Source organism: Schistocerca americana, chromosome 8 (assembly GCF_021461395.2).
Source record: "Schistocerca americana isolate TAMUIC-IGC-003095 chromosome 8, iqSchAmer2.1, whole genome shotgun sequence".
In the NCBI taxonomy this organism is placed as follows: domain Eukaryota; kingdom Metazoa; phylum Arthropoda; class Insecta; order Orthoptera; family Acrididae; genus Schistocerca; species Schistocerca americana.
This window is the reverse complement of record NC_060126.1, coordinates 276,543,509-276,565,659: the sequence shown is the minus strand read 5'-3', so window position 1 is coordinate 276,565,659 and position 22,151 is coordinate 276,543,509. Positions and strand designations below refer to the sequence as shown.

Genomic DNA, 22,151 nt, shown 5'->3' with positions numbered 1-22,151 from the left:
CTGCACAAAAGGTTATTTACTCTCAATGAGCCTTGAACGGTGACTGTATTTTCACAGATTTTAGCACTGAATTATTTTCGCGTGTCTTAAATTGCTAGCACACTGCAAAGATATTTTCTGTAACTAACTATCGATGATTACATAACTGTCTTTGGTCAGGCTCAATATGAGGTTTATAAGATGCTCTTTGAAGAGCCGAATCACGCGAGGCAATTAGAGTCGAACGCGGCACGTGGTTCGGAGGAAGACTTGGGTTTTTAACCCACGAAGCATGTTCTAGTATGTGGCTAGACTTGCGCACCCCCAGAATGAGTATAATAAATTTAGATTCACCTGGATCAAGACTTTAATTTAGTAGTTAGTTCATCTATTTTCTATGCAATTTGTCTTTAAAGATTTTTGCGAGGCCTAGCGTTCAGGACTTTTTTGATAGGATCCCTTTGATATCGTAAAATCCGTTGTTCACAGTTCGCAGTTCTGTATCTGTGTCCGTTGGGGAGCGATCTGCGTTTCGGGATTGCAGCTGACGCAAATCCTTGTAGCAGCCAGAGCACGTGCATTTTTTTGCTCGGTTGACGCTTGGCAAAGTGTATCATCTATCATCGGTGAACGATGCGTTACTGTACTGTACAGTTATGTTAATCGATTCACCGAGACAGTGCACCATTCCATCATCGCTCCAGAAATGTGTCAGAATGGTTTAACGGACAATATGGTAACATAAAAGTGCTTCTCTGGTTCTCTCTCCACGCCCCCCCCCCCCCCGCCCCCCCCTCACCAGCACCCACTCTTCACCGCGCCAGCGCCACCTTCTACTCCCGAGGTTATTTGAACTACTGAGCACACCCGGCAAGCCACCGAGGCAAGACTTGAGCACCATGGAATCGGGTCCGACCAGTTTATGTGAACTGTAGGTGTCTCTTGGATCGATATGGCTCCGCAACGCATCCGTTGTTTCGTTGAGCCCATGATACAGTGCATCACTCCATCGTACGTAGCAAATGACGCGTCAATTGGTACTATGTAGGTGTTTATAATTCGCTTCCTCAAGGATCTATACGGGGGTAGGTATAACGTTTCTTGGTCGCAAAAAAATAAAGTCAAACAATTCCGTTTTCAAGAACTTGGTTCAAATGGCTCTGAGCACTATGGGACTCAACATCTTAGATCATACGTCCCCTAGAACCTAGAACTACTTAAACCTAACTAACCTAAGGACATCACACACACCCATGCCCGAGGCAGGATTCGAACCTGCGACCTCAGCAGTCCCGCGGTTCCGGACTGCAGCGCCAGAACCGCTAGACCACCGCGGCCGGCTTTCAAGAACTTGTTTGGAGTCCTGGTACACACTGAAAAACTGCGTCCCGCTGTATCGTATCGTAAGCACACCGCAGGAACGGCAACAAAAAAAAAATTGCGCGTAAAATATTGTGCGGTAGTTCGTTTCCCGCATTTAATGCGAATAGCATTGCAACGATCCATGCAACTTTGGTGGAAGTTAACCTCATATGACATAGTTGCCACAGACGCTTCCAGCGTGGCCAAACAAGTCCGAATGACTTTCTGGTGATGGATAACCGGCGTATTACAATCGGTGTGATAATGTACATCGCGAAAATCACTCATGGTTCACTTTTCAACTTCTTGCACGATAGAGGTCGCCAGCCACTGGATTTCGCCATTGTTTACACCCATTCGAAAAGTTTTCCACACTAGGTAACAATGGAAAGGTTTACGCAATGAAGGCTTTCACGACCGGATGTTTCAGCTGCTGAAAATTTTTCTGGGTTGTACGGTCGTGGTCCATGGAGCTCTTCTATCCCTGACGTTCTGTCCAAGGCTACGTTGGACATCTTCGGAGATGTTCCTGGTTCTGCTGAGTCTTGCCGACAAGATTCAGCGCAACCAGATTGTAATAGTCATTTTACTTTCGCTTTGTGAAGGATTCTCACTACTTCTTGAGCTTTCATCACGTCCAGCCTTTCTCTTTGACTGTGTAAAACGAGTACAGATGGCCCAAAGAAGTCCGATTGCACTGGAGGTGGCGGTGTGAATGGAATAACGAGATATCCGAAGTGAAAAAACAGCACACAAGTTGCGTAAGAAAAACAATTTTAAGGTAGCTAGCGCTCTATTTCTTCACATTGGCATGCTTCAAAAACAGTTGCTGAAAATGATGAACAAAACCTAAACGACAAGACTGGTCTTTCCGGTGGTCGGAGACGTGTGAGGGAAATGACGTAAGAGGCGCTCGGCGCCACCAACAGAAAACTGCAACGTTTAACTTCACCACGCAATTTTGACGCTACCACTGCTACTTCGCTGGCGTTTGCAGAAATGAAAAAAACAGGGAAGTCGACATGAAGTGTTGCAGACATATCCGATATGTGACGAAACCGAACGACGGACCCATCGGGCAGCTCCTACTATGCCAGTTAGACGCAGTTACCATTGTTGGCAAAGCGGTTTTCGCCAAGCATGAACGTGCGTCGTTTTCCTTTAAGTTCTTGTTCTAAGAGGGATAAGCAGGCTGCTAGCTTGATGTACAGAATATCTAATAATACATCAATATTTAAATATACAGCTCTATAACTAGCAGTATATTTACAATGGGCAACCGACTTTTTTTTTCTTTTGCCACCACATAGATATTTCTTCCGGCGATATACGGATACCATTTTTATTGTATCGAGAGTCAGTAATTTCTTTTTAAATATCGATATATCGGATCACCGATATTTTTAAAAATATCAACAGTCCTAGTTATGACTAATTATACACTATCTTCGTACATCTACATTTAAATTGGATAAATGTGGGACACAGCTGGTATAATTTTTATTAAAAATGAAACTCCTCCAGCTCTACTTAATAAGGTAATTAAAAATTTATGACTACTCCTCTCGTCTGTGTGTAGGATTTATACGGTGGACAGACACGTCACTTTTACGGACTACTTGACGCAGTTCGGCCAGAACTATTTTCTTTTGGGGTACGATCCTGTTAATTTGAGCACATGTAGTGAACAGACTATATAGACCCGCCAGGATAGCCGAGAGCGCTAACGCTCTGCTTCCTGGACTCGGGTAGGCGCGCCGGCCCCGGATCGAATCCGCGCGGCGGGTTAACGACGACGGCGGTGTGCTGGCCAGCCTGGATGTGGTTTTCAGGCGGTTTTCCACATCCTACTAGGTAAATACCGGGCTGGTCCCCACGTCCCGCCTCAGTTACACGACTCGCAGACATTTGAAACACATTCACACTATTTTACGATTTACACTAGCCGCAGACAACTGGGATACACTAATTCCGTCCCGGGGGAGTATGGGGTTGCGGCAGGAAGGGCATCCGGCCGCCCCTTAAAATTAACCATGCCAAATCCGTACCTAACCCTGCTGACCCTACACACAATGCAGGATAAAGGCAGTAGCAAAAGAAAGGAAGAAACTTAAGTAATAGAAACCAGTACGTTGTCCTCGATGGTGAGTGTTCATCAAAGGTGAGGGTATCATCTGGAGTGCCCCAGGGAAGTGTGGTAGGTCCGCTGTTGTTATCTATCTCCATAAAAAATGGCTCTGAGCACTATGGGACCTAACATCTATGGTCATCAGTCCCCTAGAACTTAGAACTACTTAAACCTAACTAACCTAAGGAAAGCACATAACACCCAGTCATCAGGAGGCAGAGAAAATCTCTGACTCTATCTACATAAATGATCTTTTGGATAGGGTGGATACCAATATGCGGCGGTTTGATGATGATGATGCTGCTGTGGTGTACGGGAAGATGTCGTCGTTGAGTGACTGTAGGAGGATACTAGATGACTTGGATAGGATTTATGATTGGTGTAAAGAATGGTAGCTAACTCTACATGTAGATAAATGTACATTAATGCAGATGAATAGGAAAAAGAAACCCGTAATGTTTGAATACTCCATTAGTAGTGTAGCGCTTGACGCAGTCACGTCGATTAAATATTTGGGCGTAACATTGCAGAACGATATGAAGTGGGACAAGAATGTAATGGCAGTTGTGGGGAAGGCGGATAGTCGTCTTCGGTTCATGGGTAGAATTTTGGGAAAATGTAGTTCATCTGTAAAGGAGACCGCTTATGAAACACTAATACAACCTATTCTTGAGTACTGCTCGAGCGTTTGGGATCCCTATCAGGTCGGATTGAGGGAGGACATAGAAGCAATTCAGAGGCGGGCTGCTAGATTTGTTACTGGTAGGTTTGATCATCACGCGAGTGTTACGGAAATGCTTCAGGAACTCGGGTGGGAGGCTGTAGAGGAAAGGAGGCGTTCTTTTCGTGAATCGCTACTGACAAGGAAACCTCCCCATCGCACCCACCTCAGATTTAGTTATAAGTTGGCACAGTGGATAGGCCTTGAGAAACTGAATACAGATAAATCGAGAAAACAGGAAGAAGTTGTGTGGAACTATGAAAAAAATAAGCAAAATATACAAACTGAGTAGTCCATGCGCAACATAGGCAACATCAAGGAGGGTGTGAGCTTAGGAGTGCCGTGGTCCCGCGGTTAGCATGAGCAGCTGCGGAACGAGAAATCCTTGGTTCAGGTCTTCCCTCGAGTGAAAAGTCAAATTTTTTGTTTTCGCAAAGTCATGATTAGTCCGTTCGTTCATTGACGTCTCTGTTCACTGTAATAAGTTTAGTGTCTGTGTTTTGCGACCGCACTGCAAAACCGTGCGATTAGTAGACGGAAGGACGTGCCTCTCTAATGGGAACCGAAAACATTTCATCGTGAGGTCATAGGTCAACTTATTCCTCCACAGGAAAACACGTCTGATATATTCTATACGACACTGGTGACGGCATGTGCGTCACATGACAGGAATATGTTGTCGACCCACCTAACTTGTACACTTGGCGAATGGGTAAAAAGATTCTTCTACCTTGCTCGATTTAGGTTTTCTTGTGGCTGTGATAATCACTCCCAAAAAAGTGATGAAAATATAAGAGTTTGTCACATAAACTGCAACAAATGAATGCAACAGTTTCACAGTCGCACAGTTTTCCCTGTGCTCTGTCAAAACATACGTTTGTAACGTTTTCAAATTTTCCCATGCGTAGACCGTCAAATCCTGCATATGTCCAAGCAAATCTGAACATGTCCTGGAATTTTGGAGATCGAAGTTGATTATGTGTGAGTGCCTCAACTTTGACAATTGACACACGATCACATGCTGTCACCATTGTCGTATAGAATATATCAGACGTGTTTTCCTGTGGAGGAATAGGTTGACCTATGACCTTGCGATCAAATGTTTTCGGTTCCCATTGGAGAGGCACGTCCTTCCGTCTACTAGTCGCACGGTTTTATGGTGCGGTCGCAAAACACAGACACTAAACTTATTACAGTGAACAGTGAACAGAGACGTCAATGAACGAAGGGACTAAAGGTAACTTTGAGAAAACAAAAAATTTGACTTTTCGCTCGAGGGAAGACTTGAACCAAGATTTCTCGTTTCGCAGCTGCTCACTCTAACCACGGGACCACGGGCTCCTGAGCTCACACCATCCTTGATGTTGCCTATGTTGCGCATGGACTACTCAGTTTGTATATTTTGCTTCTTTTTTCATAGTTCCACACAAATCCTTCCTGTTTTCTTGATTGATCTGTGTTCAGTTTTTCAAGGGCTATCCACTGTCCCAACTTATAACTAAATCTGAGGGGGGTGCGATGGGGAGGTTCCCTTGTGAGGAAATTTAGAGAACCAGCATTTGAGGCTGACTGCAGTACAATTTTACTGCCGCCAACTTATATTTCGGGGAAAGACCACAAAGATAAGGTAAGAGAGATCAGGAGTCGTACAGAGGCACATAGGCAGTCATTTTTCCCTCGTTCTGTTTGGTAGTGGAACAGGGAGAGAAGATGCTAGTTCTGGTTCGAGGTACCCTCCGCAACGCACCGTCAGTTGGATTGCGGAGGGGAAAAAAAAGAGGAAAAATATAAAAGAAAAGTGAACAGACTGCATAGCACGTGAGAATTCGAGTTGCTTGGCGCCATTGCTTGTCTTCGCGTTTGTTTTCCCAGCTGCGTATCTGGACGGAGGCCTGGACGGTGGCTCACCTCCTGAGGATGCCCTGCGCGTCCTGGCCGTCGGAGTAGCGGTGTCGGACGGGCGGCGCCAGCAGGACGTTGGGCACGCTGAAGCGGCCCGGGTCCAGCATAGGCACGGTCGAGGCCCTCTGCACGGAGCGGCGCGCGTCCGCCGGCGCCGACGCCAGGTGGCTCAGAGGCCCGTGGCCCAGCGCCATGTCCTCCGCCGCCTCCAGGCACTCCGCGTCGCCCTCGACGCGCGCCCGCAGCTCGGCGACGTCGCGCCGCAGCGCCACCAGCAGCGCCAGCACCTGCTGCTGCTCTCCGCCCCCGCCGTCCCCGCAGGCTGGCGCCGCCCCCACCACAGCGGCACTGGCCGCAGGCGCGGGCAGCGCCTCCTCCTCTGCATCGGTGATCTCGTCCTCACTGTCCTCGGTCCGCTGCTGCGTCACTCCCCGGTGGTACCTGCAACGCCACGACGAGCAAACTTTCACCATTTCGCTGGAATACGTAGGCCATCTACAACACTGGCTCTTTTACCTGGAAAGATTACTTCTGAGACGGTAAATGTACACTACTGGCCATTAAAATTTCTACACCACGAAGATGACGTGCTACAGACGCGAAATTTAACCGGCAGGAAGAAGATGCTGTGATATGCAAATGATTAGCTTTTCAGAGCTTTCACGCAAGGTTGGCGCCGGTGGCGACACCGACAACGTGCTGACGTGAGGGAAGTTTCCAACCGATTTCTCATACACAAACAGCAGTTGACCGGCGTTGCCTGGAGAAACGTTGTTGTCATCCCTCGTCTAAGGAGGAAAAATGCGTACCATCACGTTTCCGACTTTGATAAAGGTCGGATTGTAGCCTATCGCGATTGCGGTTTATCGTATCGCGACATTGCTGCTCGCGTTGGTCGAGATCCAATGACTGTTAGCAGAATATGGAATCGGTGGGTTCAGGAGGGTAATACGGAACGCCGCGCTGGATCCCAACGACATCGTATCACTAGCAGTCGACATGACATTCCTCTTATCCGCATGGCTGTAGCGCATCGTGCAGCCACGTCTCGATCCCTGAGTCAGCTGATGGTTACGTTTGCAAGACAACAACCATCTGCACGGACAGTTCGACGACGTTTGCAGCAGCATGGACTATCAGCTCGGAGACCATGGCTGCGGTTACCCTTGACGCTGCAACACAGACACAAGCTCCTGCTGTGGTGTGTTCAACGAAGAACCTGGGTGCACGAATGGCAAAACGTCATTTTTTCGGATGAATCCAGGTTCTGTTTACAGCATCGTGATGGTCGCATCCGTGTTTGGCGACATCGCGGTGAACGCACATTGGAAGCGTGTATTCGTCAATGCCATACTGGCGTATCACATGGCGTGGTGGTATGGGGTGCCATTGGTTACACGTCTCGGTCACCTCTTGTTCCCATTTACGGCACTTTCAACAGTGGACGTTACATTTCAGATGTGTTACGACCCGTGGCTCTACCCTTCATTCGATCCCTGCGAAACCCTATATTTCAGCAGGATAATGCGCGACAGCATGTTGCCGGTCCTGTAGGGGTTTTCGGGATATAGAAAATGTTCGACTGCTGCCCTGGCCAGCACATTCTCCAGATCTCTCACCAATTGAAAAGGTCGGGTCAATGGTGGCCGAGCAACTGGCTCGTCACAACATGCCAGTCACTACTCTTGATGAACTGTGGTATCGTGTTGAAGCTGCATGCGCATCCGAGCTGTGTTTGGCAATGCCCAGGCGTATCAAGGCCGTTATTACGGCCAGAGGTGGTTGTTCTGGGTACTGATTTCTCAGGATCTATGCACCCAAATTGCGTGAAAATGTAATCACGTATGAGTTCTAGTACAATATATTTGTCCAATGAATACCCGTTTATCATCTGCATTTCTTCTTGGTGTAGCAATTTTAATGGCCAGTAGTGTAAATAAGTCATGAATGTTGCTTTGAAGACAGGATTAAATACTAAGGGTTATTATAAATGAAAGACTCATTTTCAAAACTTCGTATTTATTAGAGTACAAATCGAAAATGAACAAGCTTTATATCAATGAAAAGAGGAAGTTTCAGAGCTATTTTTCATAATGTTTAATATCAAATTAATAAATTTAATAATTTGTAATAATTTGAAATTAATTAGTTTTAATAATTATTTAATAAATAGAAATGTGATAAATGCTATAAATGTTAAATGTGCCCACCGCTGGCTGCACGGCAGATATCGACGCAGTAGCCAAACTCGTCGTACACACGCGAATGCGTATCTGCTGTGCAGTGATCCCGTTCCGCAGATTTAGAGTGGTTGGACAGACGGGACGTAAAAAGCTTCCTTCTCATAACCCCATAAGAAACAGTCGCAGGGTGTGGCATCAGAAGATCTCGGTGGCCAGAAGTGCAGAGCCAGATCCTCAAGTCCCCTGCGACCGATCGAGCACTAAGGGAGGGAGTCATTCAAAAAGCCTCGTACATCACGGCGCCAAGGGGACGGAGCTCCATCCTGTTGGAAAATGAAGTCCTGGGAATCTTCCATAACTTGAGGGAACAGCCATTGTTCCAACATGTTCAGGTACGTGATTCCCGTTAGAGTTCTCTCCGCAAAGAAAAATGGTGCATAAATCTTTGTATGGGACACGGCACAGAACGAATTGATCTTCGGCGAGCAAACGCTGTCTCAGAACTTTCCACACAGTTGGTTGGGGCATTCCAAGTTCTCGACTCGCTCTGTTGGTAGACTTGCTGGGACTGCCCACAAAACGTTCTTGAATCCGTCGGCCATCATCCTCTGACACAGGTGGTCGGCCCGTGCTTTTTCTTTGCATACACCCCAGTCTGTTCAGATTCCTTAAACCAACGGCTAATCGTTTGCTAATGGTTGGTTGAATACTGAATTGGTACGAAATGCCCGCTGCACTGCAATTTTTTACTTACTTTTCGCGAACTCAAGAATGCACAAAACCTTGTGTTCCACAGTCACCATCACACTCACAATTGACAGTCAAACGGAATGACAGACCTTTTACCGCGCGAAATCTACCGGCCGCTTCTGAAACCATCACCGCCTGCCAGAAACTTTGAAACTTCCTATTTTCTTTGGCATAAAGCTTGCTCGATTTGGATTTGTACTTGAATACATACGAATTTTTGAAAATGGGTCCATCATTTACGATAACCTTGTATGAAGAGTTATCGCTACGCATGTGACGGCAACGGCTATCAATGTTTCAAAACACAGTGCGCAAAAACATGATTTTTCCAGGGCTCGTACCTCGGATCCTATTAATGGTGGAAAGGTAGTGCGAATTGTCATGTATAGTCCTTGGGTTAGGGACCCGTTGTACAGCGTGCAGCAGCGTTCATAATAGGATATTAAAAACACATTATCAGGCAGTAACTGTAATTTATTTATTACCTCTTATGTCAATTAATAGTTAGAGATATGCCATTTACCAATGTGTAAGTCTTTGTCCATTGCGGGGATTACTTTTTGAATATGATTTCTGTCAAATGATGCCCCCTCTGCACAACACATTCATCTAGGCAGCGTTAGAAGCTTTCCATAACTCGGCGTAACGTATTCCCTGGGACATTGCCAACGGCAGTTCTGATGAGATCCTGCAACTTAGGAATGGTGGCACAACGTGTTCGGAACGCTTATTGCTTCACGTAGCCCCAAAGGAAAAAGTCTGCACATGAAAGGTCAGGTGAGCGAGGCGGCCAGGAAATGTCACCAAAACAGGAAATTACTCTACCGGGAAATGTCTGTCGCAAGGAATCCATGCCAATTTGGCTGCATGCGAGGTCGCTCATTCTTGTTGAAACTATAACTGTTCCACATCCACATCGACCATACGTAATTGGGGAAGAACGAAGTCTTGCACCATCTTTAGATAGCGTTCACTGAGGGGGCATCACTTGACAGGAGTCGTATTCAAAGAGTAATCCACCCAATGGACTATGACTTACACATTAGTAAATGGCATACCTTTAACTATTAATTGACATAAGAGGTAATAAATAAATTACAGTTACTGCCTGATGGTGTGTTTTTAATATCCTACTATGGACGCTCCCGCACCCTGTATAACCAACAGAAGGATAGTCTTACTGGAACTATCCTGCAGTATACGACCAAAATTTGAATATTACGCACTTCCTCCGGCTTAGGATGATAGACAACATCGGTGGTTCTTTTTGCATTAAATGTGGTTTACGGTGCGCTTTAAGGAGCTCATGAAGGCACCATTTAGTTGATGGGCGGTTACTGAGAAAACTGGAAGAAACGTTTTTCACGGATATCTAAATAACTAACCGCAGAAACACTGGACTCGCATTCGGGAGGACGCATCCGGCCATCCTGATTAAGGTTTTCCGTGATTTCCCTAAATCGGTCCAGGCAAATGCCGGGATGGTCCTTTGAAAGGGCACGGCCGAATTCCTTCCCCGTCCTTCCCTAATCTGATGAGACGGATGGCCTCGTAGTTTGGTCTCTTCCCCCAAAACAACCAACCAACCAACAGCAGAAAATTTCCCAAATTTTAACGGTGTATTTTATAGACATTTATGTAGAAGCACCATCATCCAGTTTTCATAAAACTTTATCCGTCATCGAGAAAAAAACCAAAGCTTGATTCTGGGTACCAAAACCGAGCCGCGAATTCCGAGACTGCTATGCACAGCAAATGCCTGTAATTTTTACGATTCATTTCTAACTCCTAAGATCCCATTCTCGAACAACCTCGAAAATTTTCTTGATATCTTTACGACAGTGAGGTTCAAACTTACCCTACTTGTATACTTTAAATAAGCACGTAAAATCTGATGTCAGGCAAATACGTCGTTTATAAAGTGACGTAGCACGGAGAAATATGATATACACTGTCTTCTTTATCATCGGAAGGGTCCTGGGGAACTCATACAAAACTTCTGTGCACATAAAATCAGTTCTCAAGTGCAATATTAGTTTTCCGTTATTTCAGTTCCACACAAGTAAACTATCAAAGCCGGCCGCGGTGGACGAGCGGTTCTAGGCTCTTCAGTCCGAAATCGCGCTGCTGCTGCGGTCGCAGGTTCGAATCCTGCCTCTGGCATGGATGTGTGTGATGTCCTTGCGTTAGTTAGGTTTAAGTAGTTCTAAGTCTAGAGGACTGATGACCTCAGATGTTAAGTCCCATAGTGCTTACAGCCATTTGAGCCACTTTTTGAAACTATCAAAATTTTACTGACCCATAACGTTCATTTCAATGAGTGACATGCTCTGCTGTAGCAGGGAAAAGAATGTAAGCAGTGGGGAAATGTTCCTAACGGAGCACAAAAAAGATGGACACGCTCCTGCTTAAAAGGATGACTGAAAGATGGGATACCAGATGCCTCCTTCTATTTTCCTCAACAGCTTTACAAATTTTCCCAAAACTTTGCCACGCGCAGATATTCGCACTTTTTTGTGCTGACAGATAAGGAGACAGTAGCGGCATGAAAAAGGCGGAAAGATAATAACCACCTGAAGATAGCAGAGAGTGGTATGTTATAGAAAGAGCAAAGGAGACAATGGCAGTTTGAGGGAAAGAGAGGGACACGGTGCCAATGGAACTTAGTTGACAGTGACAGAACAGTGCCAGGAAAAGAATGAAGGAGATGGTGCCAGTGGGACAGAAATGAAGAGAAGGAGAATGTGGAAGTTGGTGAGAGCCAGTGATAATTATAGACAGAGTCTATGACAATGACAACAAGAAGGAGGGAAAGAGTGACAGTGAGAAGAGACAGCAGTAGTGGGATGGAATGAAATAATATAGTAGCATTAAGAGAGAGCAAGAGGGAAACAGCTATAGTGAGAGGAGACAGTAGTAGTAGGACAGAACGAAGGAGACTGTGGCTTTGAGACGGGAGACAGGGACAGAGAGGCACAAAGAGATAATGACAGTGAGTTGGGCTGAATGAGTGAGTGAGAAGGGGGAGTGGATGGGTATGATCGACTTATAGTGATGGACTAGGGCGTGTGGGCGATTTACAGTTAGGGGAGCTTGTGGGAATGGGAAGTGAGTTGCATGTTGAAAAGAGTGCGAATATGCTGGCAAGCGAAATGTTTTTGGGAAAATGTTTACAGTTGCTGAAGAAAGTAGCTTCTCAAAAAAATGTTCAAATGTGTGTGAAATCTTATGGGACGTAACTGCTAAGGTCATCAGTCCCTATGCTTACACACTCCTTAACCTAAATTATCCCAAGGACAAACACACACACCCATGCCCGAGGGAGGACTCGAACCTCCGCCGGGACCAGCCGCACAGTCCATGACTGCAGCGCCTAAGACCGCTCGGCTAATCCCGCGCGGCGTAGCTTCTCAAACAGAATCTTTTAACCATAGCATATTCACCTTTTTTGTGCTGAGAGAGGAGAATTTTTCCGCTGCTGGTGTGGAGAAATGGAACAAGAGGGAGATTTTGTACAGGGGAGGGGGGGGGGGGCGGAGGGAATTTAAGTGTTGACTTAAAATGAAGGGAAGAATTTAAAGAATCTCTGAGAACCAGCAGAAACAGGAAAGCAGCAGGAATAGATAACATTAAAGCATAAATTCTTAAGTATGGTTGAACGTGCCTTGAATTAAGGACGTTTCACTTCAATATGTTGGGCACAACAACAAATACCACAAGACTGGACTATACCGAAAGTAATTTCAGTTTTTTTTTTTTTTTTTTTTTTTTTTTAGAATGAAGACAGCACAGTTTGCAATAATTGGTGGTGAATCAATATTATGACCTCCAGCTATAAAATCTATGCAAAATTTTTTTAAAAAAAAGCAAAGAATGAATGCAATTACGGAGGTCTAGCTGCTTGAGGAACAACGTATCTTCAGGCTGGGCCGCTCGGGCGTTGGTAATGTATTCGTAGTGGACAAAATTATTGAGAAACACAACGGAATGCGACAAATAAGCGCATCTAGCATTTATAGACTGTGAGGAGGCCTTCGACCATGTAGGAAGGACGGATTTGTCGGAGATTCTGGATAAGAGGAGCTACTCCAGACAGTTAATTAATTTTCTTAGAAGTCGTAGCATCATATAAAGACAGTTAGAGAAACAAATGAAGAACTGAGTAAACCAATAAATGTCAACAAAGGTCTGCCGTCTGTCACACTTACTGTTGAATATTTATACCGATACCATCCTATGGGAATGGGGGGGGGGGGGCGGAGGGAATTTAAGTGTTGACTTAAAATGAAGGGAAGAATTTAAAGAATCTCTGAGAACCAGCAGTTTTAAAACAGGACGTGACAAAAGCCTAAGCACTCTTTTATTTGCGGACGACCAATTAATCTTTGGAAAAACAAAAGATGAATTGTAGATCCTAGTACAAAGACTTGCCAGAATTGCCAACAAACATAATTTTAAGATTTCCATAAGCAAAACCAAAGTATTGGCATTTGGGAAAATCATCCTATAAGAACTAAGACTGTCACTGACGGAAAAATAACAGAGCAAACATGTCATTGTAAGTATCTAGCCTGTGACATAACATATGATAAAAGAGTTGAAGTAAAGGAAAAGCTGAATAGGTACAGATTAAGAACAACAAATAACTTACGGGCATGCAGCCGGGTGACGTCATCACAACCGCCGATACTTCAACAGGTGCACACCCTGTCGTTTTCGTGACAACACACTGATAATAGATCTTAATAAAACAGAAATGGAAACATTTTGGCGAAAGGTTGGTGGCAAGCACCGATTATTATGGGAAAAAGCCACGAGAATGTCAGTCCGATCCGCAGGTGTAAAGGTAGGTGAATGAAACAGGGGCAACGGAAAAAAAGGCGAGGAACCGACTAAATTCGTCGTACCACTCACAATGAATATTAGCCTATATCAAACCACAAACCCCAAAAAAGAAATTAGCGACACCAATCGCCTCACTGACTTTTTAGATTAATGAAATACCTACATAATCGTGTGAGTTTAATTTCATGTTTCAGGAAAGTTGAGAAGCACTGATGTAGAAAGTAAAGAACGTTGTGGTTACACTGACAACTTAAAATTTGGGGCAGCAACAATCCTCAGGAATGGTTGTAGCTTTGTAAGTTAATGTTCACTTTTGACCGTCACTTGTCGAGTATGGTAGGCGTGGTGGAAGGTGGGATGGACAGAAGAGGTAAAAGACTGCTGAAGACGGGAGAGAGCATTTTGACAATTGAATAGCAGAGTAATATTACTAGCAGGAGAGAGACTCAGGGTGAAAAGCTCGCCATGTGTTGGGGCTTTCCGGATGACCTCTGCCATCCAGCCTGGGGCTAAGCTACTGATCTGAGCTTGATTGAAGTTTCCATCCACGACGACAAATTTCTTTCAGTTACGACGACACTTGCTGCGAAACTTTTTTCTGTACATATGTACCGTAAAATGGGGCGAATAGAAACAATGGGATGAATAGAAACGAAACGTCCAAAAATGTTCTGTGCTATCGTGTTGGAAGGCAAAGGAGAATATCCTTCAAAAATTTGTCTAGGTTGGTATGGAACCAATTTAAAAACGAAATTATGAAATTCAATTTTGGCGACACTGTCAATTGATGTTTGTTTCACTCTGCAACAAATATTGGATGTGACGCTCATTTTCCTTTCTTAGAACTTTCTTTGTATCAGTGTAAACTGTGTTGTTTTAATTTAGATACATGGTAAGCAAATTTGCAGTCCCGTTTTATTAACCAATAGTTCAGCTTTAAAGTCTACTGTAATCTCTCTTGTGTTTTGTTTAATAGGAAATTAGGGTCTGTTTTCAGAATTTCTAGGATGAATGGAAGCAGTAACCGCCAGTGTTTCTTCTGAGAGAGACTAAGAAATTGATGAAAATGAACTGTCTGGCACTGTTCTCGACCCAGGAAATTATGCTGTGATTAAAGTACATGGAAAAACTAAGCATTATCTCAAAATGTATGCTAGTAAAATTTTTATTTAGAAAGCATAGCTTTAGTTGATATTTTCTGGAAAACAAGGCTCATTAAACGCATTTACTTTAATACACTCCTGGAAATTGAAATAAGAACACCGTGAATTCATTGTCCCAGGAAGGGGAAACTTTATTGACACATTCCTGGGGTCAGATACATCACATGATCACACTGACAGAACCACAGGCACATAGACACAGGCAACAGAGCATGCACAATGTCGGCACTAGTACAGTGTATATCCACCTTTCGCAGCAATGCAGGCTGCTATTCTCCCATGGAGACGATCGTAGAGATGCTGGATGTAGTCCTGTGGAACGGCTTGCCATGCCATTTCCACCTGGCGCCTCAGTTGGACCAGCGTTCGTGCTGGACGTGCAGACCGCGTGAGACGACGCTTCATCCAGTCCCAAACATGCTCAATGGGGGACAGATCCGGAGATCTTGCTGGCCAGGGTAGTTGACTTACACCTTCTAGAGCACGTTGGGTGGCACGGGAGACATGCGGACGTGCATTGTCCTGTTGGAACAGCAAGTTCCCTTGCCGGTCTAGGAATGGTAGAACGATGGGTTCGATGACGGTTTGGATGTACCGTGCACTATTCAGTGTCCCCTCGACGGTCACCAGTGGTGTACGGCCAGTGTAGGAGATCGCTCCCCACACCATGATGCCGGGTGTTGGCCCTGTGTGCCTCGGTCGTATGCAGTCCTGATTGTGGCGCTCACCTGCACGGCGCCAAACACGCATACGACCATCATTGGCACCAAGGCAGAAGCGACTCTCATCGCTGAAGACAACACGTCTCCATTCGTCCCTCCATTCACGCCTGTCGCGACACCACTGGAGGCGGGCTGCACGATGTTTTGGCGTGAGCGGAAGACGGCCTAACGGTGTGCGGGACCGTAGCCCAGCTTCATGGAGACGGTTGCGAATGGTCCTCGCCGATACCCCAGGAGCAACAGTGTCCCTAATTTGCTGGGAAGTGGCGGTGCGGTCCCCTACGGCACTGCGTAGGATCCTACGGTCTTGGCGTGCATCCGTGCGTCGCTGCGGTCCGGTCCCAGGTCGACGGGCACGTGCACCTTCCGCCGACCACTGGCGACAACATCGATGTACTGTGGAGACCTCACGCCCCACGTGTTGAGCAATTCGGCGGTACGTCCACCCGGCCTCTCGCATGCCCACTATACGCCCTCGCTCAAAGTCCGTCAACTGCACATACGGTTCACGTCCACGCTGTCGCGGCATGCTACCAGTGTTAAAGACTGCGATGGAGCTCCGTATGCCACGGCAAACTGGCTGACACTGACGGCGGCAGTGCACAAATGCTGCGCAGCTAGCGCCATTCGACGGCCAACACCGCGGTTCCTGGTGTGTCCGCTGTGCCGTGCGTGTGATCATTGCTTGTACAGCCCTCTCGGAGTGTCCGGAGCAAGTATGGTGTGTCTGACATACCGGTGTCAATGTGTTCTTTTTTCCATTTCCAGGAGTGTAGATATGGACATGTTGTTCAAAAGTCCTTCGTTAGTCCTGGAGGTACATCATTTTTAAACATCATGTCAGTGACTTCACACATTAACAAATAAACAAATGCAGATCTAAAATTTAATGTTACAGTAAAGCAATTAGAGATATAACAATTATTGGAAAACGGAATAAAAAGCTACAATTCATGGAATACTCTTACTTTTTGTATGAAAGAAAACATTTTTGAACAAGATAAACTTTGTTTAGTATTCTGCTAGATCCAAAACTGGTTCTGACATATCCCTATTCATCATAAAAACCAATAAGTAGAAAAAATAATACGGATAACACTGCTGTATCTACTCACCTCTCTCTGTAGTGTGAATAGAAGCACCAATTTTTTATTTTTTATGTTATAAAAGCATGAACTGGATTTCAAATGCAGTTGAAAGTTGGGCACAATACCTATAATCCCATACTACTTTGATTTCCATATTTCCCTTCAAAATTATCATTTTATTTCCTTTTAAAGTTGAAAACTGTTTCTATTCGCCTCATTTTACGGTAACTTCTATACTGTTTAAGCACAGCCAATCACTATACTATTATAATATCATTTAGGCAGTCCGACTATTTATGTAACATTAATGTGAAGTCCGTTTTCACATTTTCTCACAATTCATTATTCTCTATTTGTATTATTTACACAATCTGACTATTTAATCATTTATGCATTCTGACTATTTATTCCGTGTATACTGTACGAACGGATAATGGAATGCGGATTCAATGAACTGTTGTCTGACCTGTACCAGTGGTTACGTTATCGTGAAACAACTTGTATTATCATTGCAACAGATTTAATCACTCTGTTGTTCCAAAATTCAAAGACAAAAAAATGGTTCAAATGGTTCTGACAAGGGAACCTCCCCATCGCACCCCCGCAGATTTAGTTATAAGTTGACACAGTGGATAGGCCTTGATAAACTGAACACAGATCAATTGAGAAAACAGGAAGAAGTTGTGTGGAACTGTGAAAAAATAAGCAAAATATACAAACTGAGTAGTCCATGGGCCACATAAGCAACATCATGGAGGAAGTGTGCTTAGAAGCGCTGTGGTCCCGTGGTAGCGTGAGCAACTGCTGAACGATAGATCCTTGGTTCAAATCTTCCCTCGACTGAAAATTTTACTTTCTTTATTTTTGCATAGTTATTATCTGTCCGTTCGTTCGTTGACATCTCTGTTCACTGTAATAAGTTTAGTGTCTGTGTTTTGCGACCGCACTGCAAAACCGTGCGATTAGTAGACGAAAGGACGTGCCTCTCCAATGGGAACAGAAAACATTTGATCGTAAGGTCATAGGTCAACAGATTCCTCCACAGGAAAACACATCTGATATATTCTATACGACACTGGTGACGGCATGTGCGTCACATGACAGGAATATGTTGTCGACCCACCTAACTTGTACACTTGGCGAATGGGTAAAAAGATTCTTCTACCTTGCCCGATTTAGGTTTTCTTGTGGAGGTGATAATCACTCCCAAAAAAGTGATGAAAACATAAGAGTTTGTCACATAAACTGAAAACAAAAAATTAAAATCTATATTTGTTGGAAGATTTGAACCTGGGACCTTTCGCTCCGCAGCTGCTCGCGTTACGACGAGACCACGGCGCTCCTGCGTTTCTATCGTCTTTATTGTTGCTTATCTTCCCTTGAACTACTCAGTTTGTATATTTTGTTTATTTTTTCACAGTTCTACACAACTTCTTCCTGTTTTCTCAATTGATCTGTGTTCAGTTTTTCAAGGCCTATCCACTGTGCCAACTTATAACTAAATCTGAGGGGGGTGCGATGGGGAGGTTCCCTTGTGAGCACTATGGGACTTAACTGCTGAGGTCATCAGTCCCCTAGATCTTAGAACTACTTAAACCTAACTAACCTGCGGACATCACACACATCCATGCCCGAGGCAGGATTCGAACGTGCGACCGTAGCGGTCGCGCGGTTCCAGACTGTAGCGCCTAGAACCGCTCGGAATCCAAAGACAATCCTCTTCCTAACTTACATGGACACCAATGGGTTCTCACCCTCCCAAAGAACGTAGCATATTTATGAGTTATGCGGAAAGTCTAATTGCTGTTTTGAATTTGTTCATTTATTTGCTTGAATCATTTTAAGAACATATTTATCACATATTTATAATTTCGTTCAATCCTTGATCCTACCTAAAATGACACATATTCTCAACGCAAGTTAACAAGATTAAATCTTAAGGAATCGACTTACATGATGTTCGGGGAAACAAATGAAATACTGATCACGAAGGGTCTCAAATGGCCTATTGCAGCTAACGGAAAGTTAATTAAGTAGGAAAACAACTTAGAAAAATCATATGATATACATAGAGAGAGAAATACTCGGGGTATAGCAACACACTGTGTCAGAGCTAGGTTAGGACTGAGTCTATGAAAAATAAGTCGTGGATTACGTTCATAAAATCAATGTATTTATTCAAAATAGCCTCCCTCTGAGTCAAACACAGCTGAAATCATTTTACAAATGTTTTGAAACAGTCTCTGTGGCCCGTTTTTGGAGTTTGCATTTAGAACTACATCACAGTTTTCTTAGATGCCCTTAAATGCATCTTAACAGTGTTCTTTCACTGCCAGGTTCAGCTTGTGCGACAAGCAAAAATCGGTTGCGGGAAAATCCGATGAATACGGCAGGTGATCCAAGACAGAGAAGCGTTTGCTGGCCAAACACTCGCGCACGATCGTCGTTTTTCCGGCAGGGGCGTTGTCGCGGAAGTGCGACCATGAACCTGCCTATCGGTTTTCGGGTCGATTTCGACGAATTGACTGGCTGATGTGCTTCACGTAACACAAAACTTGATATTGCCTCATCGCTTCACGGCCATTTTCCGACTAGTGTCAGACAGATACTGTTACATTCGCAGCCAGGATGCCTGCTGCAACGGTGCTTGTGCTTTTACCTTTACGCAGCTTTTGTTCAAACTTCACCGATCATAACGCCACAACTCGCCACAAGATAGCACTGCAGTTTGAAATTTCACACAAGCTGTCCTAACGAAACTGGGACACACGGTGTATAACCGACTCACTATAAATTTAGTCCATGGAACACGTGGTATGTTAACTATGCAAATCCTCAGTTCAGTTCATTTAAATGTCTCGTAGCCCCGATGTCTGCGGCAACTGAAACTCAAGGTATGTGCAAAGGAAGCCAGCAGTCAGCGGAGCAATGCAGCAGTGTCACCTACTTAAGTAGCGATCTCCGATGATCACATATGGTCATCTTGGCGGCGATAGGATAAGAAAACTGAAGCGTTGCCCCCCCCCCCCCCCCCCCTCTTCATAACAGGACCCTCTACTGTCCACGAAGTCACATCATTGAACAGCAACACACGAAAATTTCTGCCAAAAGTGTCCTAACTAAAGTATTGGTTACATCGCCGACACCAGATCACCGATAGCGGAGAAACTGGTTATATCGATGGCTCCTGTTCACCACAGGTGAGACTATTCCAAATTCCTGAAATATTGTGAGCCAGAGTTTATTGTACAAATATAATCCTAACGGACTGTGTATCACGTTGCTTCAGGTATCCTGGATACTGCGATACACTGAGTCATGCATGAAATGCATGTCTGCAAATTACTACACTGTCCAGTCAACATTAAAGTGACCACCTGTCGACAGCCTGAACACCCAACTTTCGCAGCGCGAGACGTGCAAGAAGAGGCCCAGTGAGGTTCTGGAAAGTGCCGACCGGGATGACGTCATGCCGACTCCAGTGACGTCGCCAGCTGCGCCGGGTTTCTTGTTTGAGGATCCATAGCGCGAACAGCCCGATCGATGTGGTCCCACAGATTGTCGATTCAGTTTACGGTTAACTCATCCTGGTTTTCTTCGAACCACGCATGTACTCTACGAGCTGTGCGACACGTTGTAACGTTGTACTGGTAGATGCCATCGTGCCAAACTGTATGTCGAGAAGGATATGGTCCCCAAGGATAGAGGCATACTTGTGTTGCCTTCTGAGTCTTTCAGAATGAAGAGATCACGCAGAGAAATCCAGGAAAACATTCCCCAGACCCTCTTCTGGCGTGGACCCGTTTCCTTTCAGACATTTCATGCTGTACATGTCAATGGCCATGTGTCCGATGGAGCATAAAACTTGATTTATCTGAGAAGGCCATTTGTTGCCACTCAGTGGGCATCCAGTTGCCGTACTGGAGTGAAAATTTGAGCCTTCGTCGCTGAATGGGTGGATGAACCAGGTGCCTAACGCGGAGGCCCATACTCAGCAACGCTTGGTGAACGGTCGTTGAAGAGACACTTTTGGTATCCCCTTGGTTCATCTGGGAGGTCAGCTCCTCAACAGTTGCACGTGTATTCAACCGTACACACTTCAGCAGCCATCTGTGGCCCACACTTGCCTCGGCGCCGGTTTTTGATAGTGCTATTTTGCCATGCACGGTATACTTAACCACAGCGGCACAACCCAGTTGTTTCGGAAATGCTTCCACCCTTGGCCCAAAAGCCAAAGATCGTGGTCTTTTGGATGGCCCCCTATCAGCATTACGACAACGACTGCACTGTGTCCCCTCCCTCCCTCCCCGCCCCCCCCTGCCCCCTCCACCGATGAGCGTAATACACCTTCCACTGCTAGTGCTGCCATCTACCGTCTGTGGGTGGTTATTGCTCTGTTTTACGTCAAACGAAGGCTGTTATCACTTAATGTCAACGAACCGTGTATTAAAGCAATGTAATACTGTGCGAAAAACAGCCGTGCGATCCACAATTTGAGGATGTCCGCCCCTGGTAGCTGAGTGGTCAGCGCGACGGAATGTCATACCTAACGACCCGGGTTCGATTTCCGGCTGGGTTGGATATTTTCTTCGCTCAGGGACTGGGTGTTGTGCTGTCCTTATCATCGTCATTTCATACCCATCGACACGCAAGTCGCCGAAGTGGCGTCAACTCGAAAGACTTGCACCAGGTGACCAGTCTACCGGACGGGAGGCCCTAGCTACACGACATTTCCATTTGAGAATGGATAATGTGAAGTGAAATAAAATAAAGTTCAGCATTTGCTAGCCAAAAAAAAGCAGTAAGAGTGACAGCATCCCCGCGCAGAGTGCGTTGAGGCGTTGCCGTGTAGCAAAAACTCACTCTTCATAGTTTCCCATTCCTTTCTATTTGACAGCCTCCTGTAATCTCGTCATGACTGTTATGAACATAATCTGTTGACACCATACGACGTCAGTCCAAAAAATAATCAGCAACACATCACACAGTGAAATTTCAGTATTCATCATTTTCTGCGGCGATCAATTCACATGTTTCCACTGTTCTGCTCTTCTCCTCTGTCTCGGTATCATAGTGAGTACATCAGCACTCATCCATGGTAATTAGGCGCTAAAGAAGTCATCTGGATTGGCCTGACACACCAGCAACGTCTAAGTTGCTGCCTCGGTTCGATTAGCTTTTTGAATGGATGTGAGCAGTCGCGGATCCCAGTGGTTGGCGATCTGTACGATGTACGAAATTTCATGCGGAATTTTGAAAATTGCTTCATGACCGATTTTCACTTTTTCCACTATCTCCTCGATTTTGG

At 45.2% G+C, this 22,151-nt stretch overlaps 1 protein-coding gene across 1 annotated transcript in view; it reads right to left on the bottom strand.

Moving 5' to 3' along the window:
* The window catches only part of LOC124545763 (transient receptor potential channel pyrexia-like), a 233,800-nt gene that overhangs the window by 1,442 nt on the left and 210,207 nt on the right, over nt 1-22,151 (bottom strand). Inside the window, exon 13 of the mRNA XM_047124708.1 lies at nt 6,099-6,533. Within this exon, the coding sequence (XP_046980664.1) occupies nt 6,099-6,533 (435 nt within the window). The remainder of the gene's footprint in view (nt 1-6,098; nt 6,534-22,151) is intronic.